At 39.2% G+C, this 17,500-nt stretch overlaps 1 protein-coding gene across 7 annotated transcripts in view; it reads left to right on the forward strand.

Moving 5' to 3' along the window:
• The window catches only part of myo18b (myosin XVIIIB), a 56,927-nt gene that overhangs the window by 28,940 nt on the left and 10,487 nt on the right, over positions 1-17,500 (forward strand). For all 7 annotated transcript variants that reach the window (XM_081355107.1, XM_081355109.1, XM_081355110.1 and 4 more), the window contains 11 exons: positions 1,412-1,566; positions 1,767-1,890; positions 3,367-3,567; positions 4,707-4,817; positions 4,910-5,014; positions 10,890-11,051; positions 12,999-13,112; positions 13,194-13,310; positions 14,356-14,439; positions 15,240-15,377; positions 15,472-15,657. In XM_081355107.1, the coding sequence (XP_081211233.1) occupies positions 1,412-1,566; positions 1,767-1,890; positions 3,367-3,567; positions 4,707-4,817; positions 4,910-5,014; positions 10,890-11,051; positions 12,999-13,112; positions 13,194-13,310; positions 14,356-14,439; positions 15,240-15,377; positions 15,472-15,657 (1,497 nt within the window). The remainder of the gene's footprint in view (positions 1-1,411; positions 1,567-1,766; positions 1,891-3,366; positions 3,568-4,706; positions 4,818-4,909; positions 5,015-10,889; positions 11,052-12,998; positions 13,113-13,193; positions 13,311-14,355; positions 14,440-15,239; positions 15,378-15,471; positions 15,658-17,500) is intronic.

The raw sequence follows: 17,500 nt of genomic DNA on the forward strand, positions 1-17,500 counted from the left end.
GACACATTTCACCTGGTGTTCATTATTACCTCAATTATGAGCTTAAAGAGGCCGTGTAAGTCTGTGTTTGAAATCACCTCCTTACCCTCATTCACTATTCCCTACATTAGTCCACTAATATAGTCCAGTTGAAGGAGTGAATGAAAACGAGTGAGTGAATTAAGACACTGAGTGCACCGTAAGGGCTGCTGCTTCCACATAGTTTGTGCTTGCGGTTTAATAATCATTTGAAAATCAGCAAACTGGCAGCTCCAGTAGTAATGAAAACATTTATCTTGAACTCTGTCGTGGAAACTAGCATGTATAAACCTTTATTTATACCGGTATGATATTACACTGTACCCACATTGGACCTGCGGTTTGTAAAATGGATGAATGGATAATTCAACTGCGGCGCCATCTTCTGGCGAGACGCTGGAATTCATTCGGAGCGAACTTCACAGTGCATTATGGGTATTCTCTAGCTGTTAAGCGTAAATCGGTCATACGCACTGTTGCACGGCATTGTGGGATTGAATGAGTGCACTCGATAATGTCCACTATGGTTTCGGACACCACTGCAAATGGCTGTTTCCTCAAATAGTGCCCCAATTAAGGGTATAGCGGGCGATATTAGACACAGCCAAGGTTTCTTGCACCAAATACCCAATTTTATTCTTCATAAATGGTCATGTTCAGTGTTGTTATAAATTAAATCATTGAAATAAAGCTGGATTAAAATAAAAACGAAAAACTGGATGACAATTGATGGAAAAAGAAATTGATGAAAAACGTAAAAAACTAGTTGCCTTGGCAATAAGTTTAAATACTAAAATCAGTAAAACTAAAACTGAAATAAAAATTCATTAAAGCTAATTAAATAAGTGACCAAAACTTAAACTAAAATTAAAAAGAAAACTGAAAATGTAAAAATCAAAACTAATTCAAATTATTAATAAACACATATTTAATAGTATATAAATAATACTAAAGTAACAATGGTATCAATGCTGGAACTTGCAGGGGCTTGTTGTCATAAGTCAGTTTTTGTTGAGTATTTCCACCATTATTGCTCAGAACAGAGATATATATAAGGTCAAAAATATATATTTCATAATGGGAACCTGCTGGGTTTTTTTCTTACATTGATTTCAGTGTATTTTTTTCTTTTTTTAAATATTATCTACAGTAAAACGCCACCTTTAGAACATAATAGCAATTTTATGAAATCTGTATTATGGGATAAATGTAAACTGTAAAACCATTATAAAACACAAAAAATTAATACAACAATAAAAAATGTAAAAGGTAAAGTAAAAAAAAAATGTTAGAAAACACAAGCATTTGTGTAATTAGACTCGAAAACGTATTGTGAGCCTCCTGAGATGCTTATCCTGATGATAATTGTCTTTCTGTCTCCCCCGTGTGGCAGGTCCAGGAACTGCAGTCTCAGCTTGATCAATCCAAACGCTCCGTGACAGATCTAAAACGTCACTGCCGGCGGTTGACCTCTGACCTCCAGGATGCCCGTGTGCTGACAGACAGCCTGCAGGGCCGCGCTCACGAGCTGGACCGGAAACAGAGGAGGTCTGTGGCATTTGCATGTAATACATTAATATTCAGCGCCACGTTCTCTGGCTGCTTGAATATGCATTCTCAAGCCCTGTTTCTCCCTTGTGTGTGTGTGTGTGTGTGTGTGTGTGTGTGTGTGTGTGTGTGTGTGTGTGTGTGTGTGTGTGTGTGTGTGTGTGTGTGTGTGTGTGTGTGTGTGTGTGTGTGTGTTGTAGGTTTGACAGCGAGCTGACCCAGGCTCTGGAACAGGCTGATAATGAGAGAGAGCAGAAAGAGAGAGCCATCCAGGAGAATACAGTCCTCGGCGGAGAGATCTTCACCCTTCACAAAACGCTGAAGGTACGGTCCGAGGTCAAAGGTCAAGCGTCCACCATCTGCACTGGTGCCCGTGTACTCTGAGTGTCCTCTGTCTGTAAACCGAACGAGTTCCCAGAGATCCCAAATGAGCAGAGGAGAAAAGTTCTGCTTTGAGTCCATCAGATTGTGTTAACTGTATGGCGGTCTGCGTCCGAAAGCTTAGTCAGCTGACTTGGTGCCTCACTAACTTATCAAGGCGATGGCTTTTGCGCACGAAGGTACCTCACGAATCTCTCGCTAGAAATGACATCAAGTCATACATTTACACACAAACTGACCACCAACCGCAATGTTCCAGATGCCATCTTTATTTTTTAGCTCAGCTGTTACAGAATGGAAAGCACAGGATTATGGGATAGCGATGGATACATATATGCTGCCTTCCAAAATCCATCAGATGAAGGCATCTCAGGAGACAGGAGACAGGAACAGCATTTTTAAGCTTTCGGACGCAGCCATTGTTTCAAAGCAGCTGCACAGAATGAGCTTGTTTCAAATGTAGGAAGCTTCTGTTATCAGTTAGAGATGAGTGTATAATACACAGCTATAATATAAAACATTTTGTTTGTTAGTTAACGTCATGTATCGAGTTCAGCAGATACAACCAACATGTTAGGTTGAACGTTTATTGATTACAATATAAGAATTACAATATTTGAGGACAATAAGGTGTCGTTCGAAAATTGCCATTATAAATATTGTACTTGAGTATAATGTGGACTTTTTTTTTTTTTTTGGGTGTTTCTCATTGTATTTATTTGTTATATATTTTTATATTATTTGTGCTTTTTGGTGTCTTTTGATGCATTCTTGATTGTGTATGTTTGTGTGTATATGTGTTTTTTATGCATTTGTGCGTGTGGTTATATGTGTCATTGTTGTGTTTTATGTATCCGTAACTGTGTGTGGTTGTTTTTGTGAGTATGTATGTCTGTTTATGTGATTGTCTTTTGTGCAATATTGTGTGTTGTGCAATTTGTGTCTGTGTGTTTGTGCATTTGCTTTTGTCTGTGTGTTTATGCATTTGTACATGTTTGCATAATTGTGCATGCATGTGTTTTTGTGTTTTTTGGTGTGTGTAAAAGTTTTGGGTCAGTGTGCATTTGTGTGTGTTTGTATAATTGCTTGTGTGTGTTTGTTCATTTGTTTTTTAATTTTTCTGTGAATGCAATTTTTCTTTGTTCATCTGCATTTGTGTGTGTTTATGCATTTGAGCTTGTTTGTATGCTTGTGTTTGTGTATGTGCATGCGTATTTGTGTATTTGTGCGTGTGTGTATCTTGTTTTTTTTATGTATTTGTGTGTGTGTGGATATTTATGTTGTTGTGGGTATTTCTATGTGATTGTGCGTGTGTATCTGCGTATGTGGTGTTCATTATACAGTATGTCTTTTTGCTCTTGCGAATCTTGTTTTTGTGTATTTACGTTTCTATATGTGCATAATTGTGTGTGTTTCCAGGCCAGTCAGGTGGAGGTCACAGACCTGCAGCTTCAGAAGGAGGAGTTGTGCTCTCAGATCCGTGACCTGAGGATCCCTCTCCATCTCACCTCCGACTCCATCCCTGAACTGAAGAAGAAGCTCCGGGAGCTGGAGACCCGAGACAAGGAGCGCTCGGAGGAGATCAGCCAGATGACGGCCAGAATCAAACAGCAGGAGCAGGTACAGGAACCCGAGAACAACTTCATCTCCACTAAATGACATTCTTGAAAAGGTTATGATATTAGAACTATGATCACATTAAAGGGATGGTTCATCCAAAAATGAAAATTCTGTCATCATTTACTCACCCTCATGTTGTTCCAAGATATTTTGATGAATGTCGGAAACTAAACGGTTGATGGACCCCATTGACTTCCATTGTATTTTTCCATACCCAACTTTTCCATTCAGTTTCCGACATTCTTCAAAATATCTTTTTTTGTGGTCAGCAGAAGAAATAAATTCATACAGGTTTGAAACAACATGAGGGCGAGTAAATGATGACAGAATTTTCATTTCTGGATGAACTATCCCTTAAACACATGAACGCTGACATTATGGAAGTCTCGACATTTTTGTTCATAACAGAGGCCATTTAAAGGTCTTAAAGGTACAGTAGCACAAATAGCTTGTCTTGACAGGCTCACTCTGTCTGACTGGAATTTAATATTCTCTATTAGACCTTAGTCAACGAGGCTGTGAGGATAGACTTACAGTCTTCACAATGGCACGCACTGTATAAAGGTTCTGGATCATGTCATTTTAACAACTTTAAAACTTTTAGCTGTTTGGAGTTTTCGTCTACTGAAAGTTTTTTTTGTTTGTTTTTTTTTTCAGCTGAACAATCGGTATGTTGTTAAACAGCAGTACAGTCCAGAGTATTCTATCCCTTACAGCCTTGTTTTCATTCCTGCATAAAAATTAAATATGAACCTACCCTGAAGGTCTATACTGCATTATCGATTTGACTGCACTGACACTATTGGATGAAAACCAAGCTTGAACTGACTTGAGCCGGATGATGATAGAGTCTTCTGCAGAGCTGCTTTATTGCTGAATAGACTTTGTTTCATAATAATTAACACATTTTACAACATGGACACTTATTAAACTGAACTGAATCAACAATGAGCTAAATAACGGCACAATTTTCTTCTTTAAAGCTGAATTGAGCTCATTTCATAACTTATTAGCTCTACACTGATATTGAACTGAACTGAATCAACACTGAACTGAATAAAGACACTTTTAAGCTGCTTGGAAACAATCTTGTATAAAGCGCTGTATAAATGAAGGTGACTTGACTCTGTTCTCCACAGATGCACTTGCGCTTTGAGATGGAGATGGAGAGGATGAAGCAGATCCATCAGAAGGAGCTTGAGGACAAGGACGAGGAACTGGAGGACGTGCAGAAGTCCTCACAGAGACGGGTGAGGGACACAGAATAAATTACAGCTCCACGAACCTCCTTACAACCCTGTCTCAAACATCCTTTCCTGTCTGTGTGTGTGTGTGTGTGCAGCTCCGACAGCTGGAGATGCAACTGGAACAGGAATACGAGGAGAAACAGATGGTGGTTCATGAGAAGCATGACTTAGAGGGGCTGATTGCCACACTGTGTGAACAGGTAAAAAACACACATATTTCAACAATTTTATAAACATTATGTAACAATAACTACGTCTACATGCACCCTCAAAATGTGATTATAATGAGATTTAGGGAATATTGCGATTTAAACATTACCTAATGTAAACAGTAAACACAATACTTTAATCAAATTGATGCGATTAAGTTCAAAATGTGTGGTATTAATCGCAATAAACAGGCATATAAACACTTCAATCGCATATATGTGCTTGTGATGTAGACGGATTATGTTATCATGCGCAGATTCATAAACATAGCAGTAAAGAAGGCATCACATTTTGGGGTGCAGTTGTAGACAACATTGCACGACATGAATATAATGCAGTATATAGATGTTCGTAAACATTTAAATGAAGACATTTAGGCGCGTCGCCGGGAAGAAATCCAATACGTCCAAAGAAATGTGTTTTGCATTTGACGTAAGTAGGTTAAAACAGTGGCAAGTAACACACCTACTGTAGTTATAATGACACATGTATCCAACCGTTTCTAACTTTCATTACATTCCAGGCGTGGTATTTATTAAATACAGTATATGTGGGTCATTTGGTTTGGCCAGGACGCAATTCAGCGTTCAATAGATCACAGAGTTATAGTCACACCGGGGCTTGTGAGGATCTGTAAAGCTGTCATGTCCCTCTCTGTTCTGATATATGAGCACTACAGCCGTCTCAGTGACCCGCTCTGAATCGACATGAGCCTTGTCTATCAGTGCTCTTCATTCCAGTGTGTTCGTGGAAATGTTAAAGCTCAGCAAACATTCTGAACTTCATTTGTATTAACATCTTAATGTCAAAGTGAAATGGAATTCGAAACCCATTTTACTTCAATACTGTAACGTAATCTGTAGGGCAGGGCTCGGTTTGATCCTTTGGCAATTGACTGGATTGACTGGATGATGTTTGATCCTTTGGCAATTGACTGGATGATGATAAATGTATAGGGTCGAAAATTAAGAGGGAATTAGTGACGTTGGCCCGAAAGTACATTTATTTCATACTTATTGTATTTATGTGTTATAATATAAGGTTACAGTAGTAGCCAAAAGTAATGTCCCTACAATGGACCCTACAAGTTTGATTAAACCATCAAAACATGAGGAAAATATTGAATATATTTAAAATATTTTCAATATGATGGAAGGACTAAACACTAAACTTGGTTAAGGTATTTATCTGACAAAATGATTTGGCAAGAAAAGGCAAGCTAAAGGTTTTATTTCACTATACAAAAAAAAAAAAATGCATAACACATTTACTACAACATAATCAGTTATTAATATTTTGTTGGTTCTCTCTTGTTTTTGCATGTTCATAATTATGACCGCCTCTAGCGTAGCTAGCGAAAGCGGTCATATAGGGATTGTCAAAGTTTTTTTTTTTTTTTTTTTTTCGTCACCTTACTGAATTTTTCGTCAACGATACCAGGGACACCGAAGCACCGGGGAACATGAAATTTGGTGGGCATGTAGCCCCACTACACTTCTACGGAAAAATTTCGTTTGGTCCCCGGGGGCCACTCCCCCCCAGCGCTGGGCCCCCCCAAACCCCCAAAAATTCACTTTTTCCTAAATAACTACCTGAACCGTGGCACCGAGGATGAAGAAATTTTTATGGTATGTTGGTCTACTAGACTTTTACGGAAAAATTTCGTTTGGTCCCCGGGGGCCACTTCCCCCCCCGCGCTGGGGCCCCCGTAAATTTTTCGTCAACGATACCAGGGACACCGAAACACCGGGGAACATGAAATTTGGTGGGCATGTAGCCCCACTAGACTTCTACGGATTTATTTCGTTTGGTCCCCGGGGGCCACTCCCCCCCCCCCCCGCGCTGGGCCCCCCTTAACCCAAAAAAAATTCAGTTTTTCCTAAATAACTACCTGAACCGTGGCACCGAGGATGAAGAAATTTTTATGGTATGTTTGTCTACTAGACTTTTACAGAAAAATTTCGTTTGGTCCCCGGGGGCCACTCCCCCCCCCCCGCGCTGGGGCCCCCGTAAATTTTTCGTCAACGATACCAGGGACACCGAAGCACCGGGGAACATGAAATTTGGTGGGCATGTAGCCCCACTAGACTTCTACGGAAAAATTTCGTTTGGTCCCCGGGGGCCACTCCCCCCCCGCGCTGGGCCCCCCCAAAACCAAAAAAATGCAGTTTTTCCTAAATAACTACCTGAACCGTGGCACCGAGGATGAAGAAATTTTTATGGTATGTTGGTCTACTAGACTTTTACGGAAAATTTTTGTTTGGTCCCCGGGGGCCACTCCCCCCCCGCGCTGCCCCCCCCCCAAAACCAAAAAAATGCAGTTTTTCCTAAATAACTACCTGAACCGTGGCACCGAGGATGAAGAAATTTTTATGGTATGTTGGTCTACTAGACTTTTACGGAAAAATTTCGTTTGGTCCCCGGAGGCCACTTCCCCCCCCGCGCTGGGGCCCCCGTAAATTTTTCGTCAACGATACCAGGGACACCGAAACACCGGGGAACATGAAATTTGGTGGGCATGTAGCCCCACTAGACTTCTACGGAAAAATTTCGTTTGGTCCCCGGGGGCCACTCCCCCCCCCCACGCTGGGCCCCCCTTAACCCAAAAAAATGCAGTTTTTCCTAAATAACTACCTGAACCGTGGCACCGAGGATGAAGAAATTTTTATGGTATGTTCGTCTACTAGACTTTTACGGAAAAATTTCGTTTGGTCCCCGGGGGCCACTCCCCCGTAAATTTTTCGTCAACGATACCAGGGACACCGAAGCACCGGGGAACATGAAATTTGGTGGGCATGTAGCCCCACTAGACTTCTACGGAAAAATTTCGTTTGGTCCCCGGGGGCCACTCCCCCCCCACGCTGGGCCCCCCAAAACCAAAAAAATGCAGTTTTTCCTAAATAACTACCTGAACCGTGGCACCGAGGATGAAGAAATTTTTATGGTATGTTGGTCTACTAGACTTTTACGGAAAATTTTTGTTTGGTCCCCGGGGGCCACTTCCCCCCCCCGCGCTGGGGCCCCCGTAAATTTTTCGTCAACGATACCAGGGACACCGAAGCACCGGGGAATATGAAATTTGGTGGGCATGTAGCCCCACTACACTTCTACGGAAAAATTTCGCTTGGTCCCCGGGGGCCACTCCCCCCCCGCGCCCCCCCAAACCCCAAAAAATTCAGTTTTTCCTAAATAACTACCTGAATCGTGGCACCGAGGATGAAGAAATTTTTATGGTATGTTGGTCTACTAGACTTTTATGGAAAAATTTCGTTTGGTCCCCGGGGGCCACTTCCCCCCCCCCTGCGCTGTGGCCCCCGTAAATTTTTCGTCAACGATACGAGGGACACCGAAACACCGGGGAACATGAAATTTGGTGGGTATGTAGCCCCACTAGACTTCTACGGATTTATTTCGTTTGGTCCCCGGGGGCCACTACCCCCCCCCCCCCCGCGCTGGGCCCCCCCAAACCCAAAAAAATGCATTTGTTATTGCTTTGTAATTTGTAATTGTAAACATTTGTAATTGTTATGGTATGTTGCTCTTAAGGGCCCACATCAACCTAGCCCATAATCACTCATTTGTGATTTGCGCCCCTCCCATAAAAAATGAAAATGCAATATTATTCTGCTTTAATCGCCCCTATCTTCAGTGGAGATGTTCAGAACTGCACCATATTTCATGTGTATGATTAACTTGACATCCTCTGGGGGTATCCTCTGCTAAGTTTTGTAGAATTTCATCCATGGGGGGGTATAAAATAAATTCATTTATGTGCACATTTAGTGACTGTACACTCATCGGCCTGTAGATGGTGCTGTTGAGCGAAGGGTTGCTGGTTTAGGATGATACTGTCACACACACACATGCAGGAATACAAACAAACGCAAGCATGCACACACACTGACATCCACACGCACAGACACACACCCATACACACACATACAAATCCACATGCACAGACACACACACACAAACACACACACGCGCACACATGTACGCACACATACATACACGCACAGACACACACACACACACACACACAGACACACACATACACACACACACACACACACACACACACACACACACAGACAGACATGCACATACTATTACTTTTTTTAGGTATATACATAAACACGCAATACAGCCAAATTACTCCACATCATTTATTTTTGTGGAAAGCCAGTGCAGGCCTGAGCGGCGGTCATATTTTGTACCGCGATGCGGTACATCTAGTTTATTTTGTATGACAGCCTGGCCAAACATTATGTCTGCACAATTTGGCATTTATAATTATATTATACGATATTATATTTCATTGCGTTATCACAAATAAAACAATTGACTTCAAGCACAACAACGCAATATGCGTACAAAATCAATAAAAATAAAAATGTAAATATAAAATAATTTTATCATATTTAAAAAAGGGTGATGATTTCCGAGGGTCAATTTTCCTAGGCCAGACATTACTTTTGGCCACTACTGTATTTAATAAAAACACATTCTGTTATATAATAATAAATAAATAATTATATTTATACATTTTATATATATATATATACAACAGTATAAATGTATATATATATATATATATATATATATATATATATATATATATATATATATATATATATATATATATATATATATATATATATAAATTCAAAAATATGTATATACTTCTCAACATTGTATCAGATATAAATAATATGAGTATGTTCCATTAACATTATTTTATTTTTATAACCTTTACATAATGCTTTTGGAATGTTCGCTGGACTATATTAATTTGCACATTGTTATTTTAGTAGTTATAGAGGATCTATAGCATCGGACATGCTCTGGCTCATTTGCTTATCTAATAGCTCGTGGCTATGCTGAGAGGGGTCCTTTAGAGATACTGTACACACATTGACCTGAACGTCCTGCCCCTGGGCCACAGTGAGCTCTCTAATGTGACTGTGTGATCGATATGATGAAGCTACTCATCAGCTGCTGTTAACAACGGCCCCTGCTTTATGACCCGAGCTGCACGTAAACACCGCTGCTCAGAGTCAGTGCTGTATTGAGTAAGAGGATGTGTAAAGGGCCTGCTTTTCGTGCATGTATTGACCTTCTGTCCCCTGCTGGATTTTTCCAGGGCAATGTGCTTTCACTGCCAACCCAACCTTCCAACTTATTTTTGTGCATTGCTTGAGATTTCACATAATCTATCCATTCTGTAAAAATGTTGCTTATCTTATTGTGCATGATTTTCATCTTTGTAGTCTTAGAATATATAATATAATATAACATAATGTTAGATCATATAATATTATATAATATAATGTTATATCATGTAATATAATATTATATAATATTATGTTATGTTATATTATGATGTCCATCTTTGTAGTCTTCTCTATATATTATATTAGGTAATATAATATTTAGTAAATATTGTCATTTAGTAAATTTAATGAATCATTTTTAATACATGTTGGTGGTCTTATTGTGCATGATGAAGGCTGTCTTTGTAGTCTTATGTAGCTATTGGCCATCCTGATTTCTGTATATCTGTCCATTAAAAAGGCCATATCTGTCGAGCACTAGTTCGAAATTCTCATTCCTTGCGTATCCGCTCATATTTTGAGCCATAATGATTTATTGAGCTTCTGGGATTTGCTGTTTTCCACATAGCAGTATGTCTCTGTGTTCACGTGTCCAGCATCATTACTCAGTTTCTATGGTCATAGCGGAGTCTGAAAGTCACCGCTGGTATCCAGAGATGCCCGTCTTTCTCCCAGAACACTTGTGAAGTGTAAAGGCTCTCTGTTTGTGTTTCAGTGTGATGTATAGATTAATCTCTCTCTCTGGTCTCAGGTGGGCCACAGAGACTTTGACGTGGAGAAGAGGTTGAAGCGAGACCTGAAGCGCACACATGCCCTGCTCAGTGATGCCCAGCTGCTGCTGTCCACCGTTGAACAGCCCGGGCAGGGTCATGACCCCGGTGCCAAGGAGCAGCTGGAGAGACTGCGCTGCCAGGTGCCACTGCCATCCCAGCATTAACTTAGCATGGCTCACACGCTGCACTGATGCACACATTTATATGGCTTTGCATTATTGGTCTTCAAATGTCTCACTGTGAAACCCTTAAAGGGATAGTTCACCCAAAAAATAAAATTTGTCATCATTTACTCCCCCTCAAGTTAAAAGCATTTATGAAATTCTTTCTGCTGAACACAAAAAAAGATGTTTTGAAGAATGTCAATGGGATCCATTAACTGTTTGGTGTCCGACATTCTTCAAAATATCTTGAAAGAAATTCATATGGGTTTTTAACTTGAGGGGGAGTAAATGATGATATAATTCTTTGGGTGAACTGTCCCTTTAATTGCAGTGAAATATAGCTGTTTTTTTTTTGTGTGTGTTTTAAGCTTTATTTGCCCAATACATTTTAAAGTCTGCATGAAATGGAGGTTGTGATAGTGTTTCCTTCCCTGTTGTGACGTATATCTGAGTAAAACTGCTTTCTGAACAAGAAAAAAATTTTGGGCGGGACTTGATTTTGTCCATCATGAATTGATTGGAGGGTTGTTGTATGCTATTGGTGGATCTCATGTGAGTGACAGGTTGCGCCGCCCTCACGCCAGTAAACACATCAGAGAAGAGAAGAGATGTCGCTGCAAGAGGGAGGGGACATTATTTAGATTAAAGATTATGAGAGCACATTCAATAAAAAAAAAAAAAAATGTGCACGGATAAATTCCATAACCACTAATATTTCATGGTGACTTTAAGTAATGTTCTAGCACATGTTGCTTATCTGATTGTGCATGATGTTCTTCTTTGTAGTCTTAAAGGACAAGTTCGGTATTTTAAATTTAAAGCCCTGTTTACAGATCGTTTCTGATGAAATAGAACGGTTAAGATTAAAATTTGGACAAATGCTGCTGTCCCGAGAATTTTAGGTTTATTTCGCTTTCCCCAAAACCTCTAGAATGGGTGTATAGGTGCACTGGAACAATCCTTCATAAAACGCATTAAACTTTCGTTTACAAAGACCTGAAACTCACCGAGTGGTCAGGGGTGTTCACTGATATGCTCACACAAAATTCGCTGCAAAAGATGCTTTCCAACAGGTTTTATCGGAGTTTTTGTCCAACTCCATTGACTTGTATTAGACGAGCTGTGTGAGGTACGGTATTACTCCGCCGCTTCTTCTTCTGCTTCTTCTGTGTATTCAATGAAATGCCAGCGGTTTGCTTGCAATTGGCAAAGGTGCATTATCGCCACCAACTGGGCTGGAGTGTCTATTATTCAAGCTCTCAGCGGAAGAATCTACGGGTGTGAGACGTTTGGAAAAATAGGTCCACAGTTTTACAACGAATGGTAAAACACCTGTTGGAAAGCATCTTTTGCAGCGATTTTTGTGTGAGCATATCAGTGAACACCCCTGACCACTCGGTGAGTTTCAGTTCTTTGTAAACGAAAGTTTAATGCGTTTTATGAAGTATTGTTCTAGTGCACCTATGCAGCCATTGTGGAGGTTTTGGGGAAAGCGAAAGAAACCTAAAATTCTCGGGACAGCAGCATTTGTCCAAATTTTAATCTTAACCGTTCTATTTCATCAGAAACGATCTGTAAACAGGGCTTTAAGTGTAAAATACCGAACTTACCCTTTAACAAATATACAATTTTAAATTGTAATTATATTTTATAATATTACTATTGTTTTACTGTTTTTATTTTTATTTTTTATTTTATCAAATCAATGCAGCCTTGGTGAGCATAAGATACTTCTTTCAAAAACATTTAAAAAAAATCTTAATTATTCCAACCTTTCTTACCAGTAGTGCATGTTTGCATAGTTTGTGTTGTCAATGCAAAGGCATCTACAAATAATAAGGAGGCTGATATTGGCCATAACCCATTAGTGTGGTTACCTTCATCTGATGCACTTGACTTTGAGTACATCTATTTGTATTCTAGCTGGAGGACAGTGAAGGCAGACGTTTGGAGGCTGAAAGTGTTCAGAAGACTCTTGCTGCAGAGCTGGAGAACGCTCAGATCGAACTACAGAGCATCTGCAGGCAGAAGAGCATGGTGAGGCCTGGAGACATGAAATGAAAGGTTCACAGGGCTGATCTGAGGTTTATCTGAGTCTGTCTCTGTCTGTTGTCCCAGGTGGATGAGCAGCTGGCTCAGCTACACTACGAGAGGACAGATCTGACGAAGAGGCTCGAGGAAGACCAGGAGGACCTCAACGAGCTCATGCAGAAGCACAAAGCCCTCATCGCTCAGGTCTGCTGGAGATACATGTGTGTGCTTCAGTCTTGGAGAGTTGTGACAGTCGTTTTCAAAATAGAGCAGCTTTTCTAATAATGAGCTCTGTCGGGAAGTGTGTGAAAATGATATCATTTGTCACATTGCGTTGCACTCTCTCATAAAATATCCTCTCTCTCTCTCTGATTCATTTGAGTAAATTTGTGATTCATTTTGCTAAATGGATGACTGGTTAAAAAAATGGTTTATCCTTTCACTTGAGTCATTCCTTAATAGTGTTTCCAGTCCTTGGGCAACATCATTAGATGTTTTCTTTTTATAGCAAAATAAATATTTAAAATACTGATGTTTATGACTATGAGAATACAAAAAAAAAAATGAATACATTTAGAAATTTAAGATGATGCAGTAGGATTTGATTTGATTTTGAGGATTCTTATTGTTTGATCCCATTAGGATTGGTTTCAGATTATGAAAGAAGATCCATTAGCATTAATTTAGGATTTTTTAATTAATCTTATTAGTTAATATTAATATTTTTTATAATATTCAGGATTCTTTGATGAATAGAAAGTTGAAAAGAACAGCAACCTTGTTGCTAATATATGTGTGTGTGTGTGTGTGTGTGTGTGTGTGTGTGTGTGTGTGTATATATATATATATATATATATATATATATATATATATATATATATATATATACATATATATATATATATATATATATATATAACCTACGCCGAGTGGGATTCGAACCTGTGTCTCCGGCATGGGAGGCTGCTGCGCTAACAAGGATGTCAAAGATCGCAGCCTCTAGCATTAGTCACTAATGCACCTCTTGAGGCCAGGGGAGTGAGGTTTACACGTACAGCTATTTCTAGCTTGCCTCCATTACACTCACCCCCCTAAACCTCACTCCCATCCGGGTCACGGCACCAAATGCGACCCCCGCCCTGGGAGGCCCTAGCTTGCCGCCGTTACATATACTGTATATGTATGTGTGTGTGTGTTTGAGGTTATGTAAAATATCCCAAAGCCAACCAAACATGTTTGTTTATCCCAGTCTTCCAGTGATATCTCTCAGATCCGAGAGCTTCAAGCTGAAATGGAAGAACTGAAGAAACAGCGACAGACCCTGCAGGAGGGGGTGAGACAGACCTGCAGGCAAACACACTGAGATATAAACATGTGATGGCCATTAGATGTTCATTCACATGTAGAACCGCAACATATTAACAGTTTAACATGGACTGAGTCACAGTTTGCATACTTACTGACCATGTTATGTAGGCTACATACTGCGCTTCTGTTAATAAACTGTGTACTTTTAAGTATGAAGTACACTAATATGAAACTAGATAAAGTTTGAGAAGAAAAAGACCGTCTTTGATGTTGAATGTTTAATATAGCTAGAATGTTTTAGCACGTTTCTAGGATGTTTTAACATGTTGCAGAATTTTTAGCACATTGCTATGATGTAGCCTACCTGTTGCTAGCATCTTTATGTTGTGTTTTAGCATATTGCTAGCACGTTTTATCATTTTGCTTACATGTTTTTACACTTTGCTAGCATGATTTAACATGAAAACATGTTGCTAGCATGTTTAAACATGTTGCTATATATTTCTAACAAGTTCCTTGCATGGTTTAATAAGTTTCAAGCACGTTTTAACACCCTGCTAGCATGATTAACATGCTGTTAGCATTTTTTTAGCATGCTGCATCTGAGCACCTTTTAAATGCGCTTATTTTCAGAGTATTATGATTCGGGACACAAATTCTAATCTCACATAGGCCTACTTCATTGTATTTTCATGTTTTTATTTTATAGTAAATTCACTTCCGCTGAGGAAGAATGTCTTTAACATGAAGTTGAAATAGTGTTTTGTTGACCTGTAAGCGTGTTTCACAAGCGTAGTTGTAACCCAGCGGTGCTTATCCTCCCAGCTGCAGACCAGCGTGGCACGCGTGCAGTTCCTGGAGTCGTCCACGGTGGCCCGCAGCATCGTGAGCAAGCAAGAAGCTCGTATCTGTGATCTAGAGAACAAATTGGAGTTCCAGAGAGGACAGGTCAAGAGATTTGAGGTCAGTCCAGCTTCCACTTTATTCTCATTCTCAGAGAGCATCTTTATAGCGTTACAGGGTGTGTGTGTGTGTGTGTGTGTGTGTGTGTGTGCAGGTCCTGGTTCTGCGTCTAAGGGACAGTGTGGTGCGGTTGGGTGAGGAGCTGGAGCAGGCGGCCCAGGCCGAGGCCAGAGAGAGGGAGAACTCACGATACTATCAGCAGAGACTGGCGGATATGAGACTGGAAATGGACGACCTGAGTGTCAGAGAACAGGAGAGCAGCCGTCGACGCATGGAGCTGGTGACTGACACACAAACATACCTTTCTGATGTAGCTGATGAAGTAACACACTATTTTTCACTATATATATATATATATATATATATATATATGTATATGTGTATATGTGTATATATATATGTATATGTGTATATGTGTGTGTATATATATATCAAAAATACAATAATAACAGTAATATTCTGAAATATTATTACAATTCAAAACAACATTTTTCTATTTGAATATATTATAAAATGTCATTTATTCCTGTGATGCAGTGTTGAATTTCCAGCATCATTACTCCAGTCTTCAGTGTCACATGATCCTTCAGAAATCATTCTGCTGATTTGCCACACAAGAAACATTTCTTATTATTATCAATGTTGAAAGCAGCTGTAATATTAATATTTTACAATTATCATTAATTAACTATAATACAAAATTATTTATTCATATTTTTAAAGCACTATCTAACATATAACCGTGAAATGTTTTTATGGTGCTTTGATGAACATAAAGTTAAAAAGAACAGCATTTATTTGAAGTACAATCTTTTGTAACATTATAAATGTCTTCACTGTCACTTTTGATCAATTTAATGCATCCTTGGTAAAGAAATATAAAAAATATATATATATATAAATATTCATTTAAAAAAAAAATGAAATCTTACTGACCCCAAGCCATTGTATGGTAGTGTGTATTTATATCAGTCAATGCCAATAAATAAAAACAAATAAGGGACAATAACGGATATATCCCTAAGAATAAAATCAAAAACAGTTGTAAAATCTAAAATTTTTGTAATATCATGAAACTAAAAATGCTGCAATCATTTCTGATCTTTGAATTTGTCTTGAGAATATACGTTAAAATTGAACAGCTTTTGTGAAACTGTCCTCATAACTAATGTATTCATATCTACAGCCGCTCGGTGCATTTTCCTCTTAGTGGCCGCCCACGAGCCTGACACGTTAATGCCCAGGAGAATACACCGAACTCTCCTGAAAAACCTGTAAATATTCATAATTTAACACAAAGGAGGAGTCCTTGCATCAAGTACAGCACATGCCTGCGTGTAATGCATTTTGACCTGCGTTCTGAGAGTCAAATTATGAATATTAGCTACAGTGTTACCGATGCCTGGCGCATACACAAAGAGTGAAGTCTGGGATGCGTTCCTCCCCGATGCTAAGACACGCGCGCACACATGCTGAGGCTCTCCAGGTTATTGGTTATGAAAGGGAGGGGGCAACAGCGAAGGTGTGGTTGTCATGGAGATGAGAGGAGAGGAATGGGATTTGTTGTATCAATAACCTTGAGGAGACAATGGGAATTAATCATAGACAGACAGTGGCGGCTCGTCCAGGAGAGCATGAGACTGGGGACGGACAAAGAAGGGAAGGGGAAAATGAATCGTGTAATCAGTCGCTCCACTGGCTCTCGAGCGCTCATTATCAAATTATTCTGTAAACAAGAGCTCGCGATCGATAGCGCAAGATTGTCCTTTAGCAAACAAGCACTTCAGAAGTTAAAGAGAAAGGCTTGCCAAAAAAACACTAGAATATAATGATAATGATTTTTCTTCTGTATAAATTAAGGCCAGTACAATAAGTATTTTAAATGTAATTTTGTAAAGTGTTTTAAATTTCATTTAAATATAATATAAATGTACATTAAAATTGAGAAATAAGGGAGAAATCTACTTTTCATTATTTTTTTTTCCTTATAAATGTATATATACTGTACATTAGTGGCCAAAAGTGATGTCTGAAAGAGATATTTGTTTTTAATGATGCAATTAAACCATCAAAATATGAAGAAAATATTTAATGTTTTTTAAATATTTTAAATGTGAGGGAAG

The sequence above is a fragment of the Scardinius erythrophthalmus genome (assembly GCF_964197995.2).
Source record: "Scardinius erythrophthalmus genome assembly, chromosome: 23".
Classification (NCBI taxonomy): Eukaryota; Metazoa; Chordata; class Actinopteri; order Cypriniformes; family Leuciscidae; genus Scardinius; species Scardinius erythrophthalmus.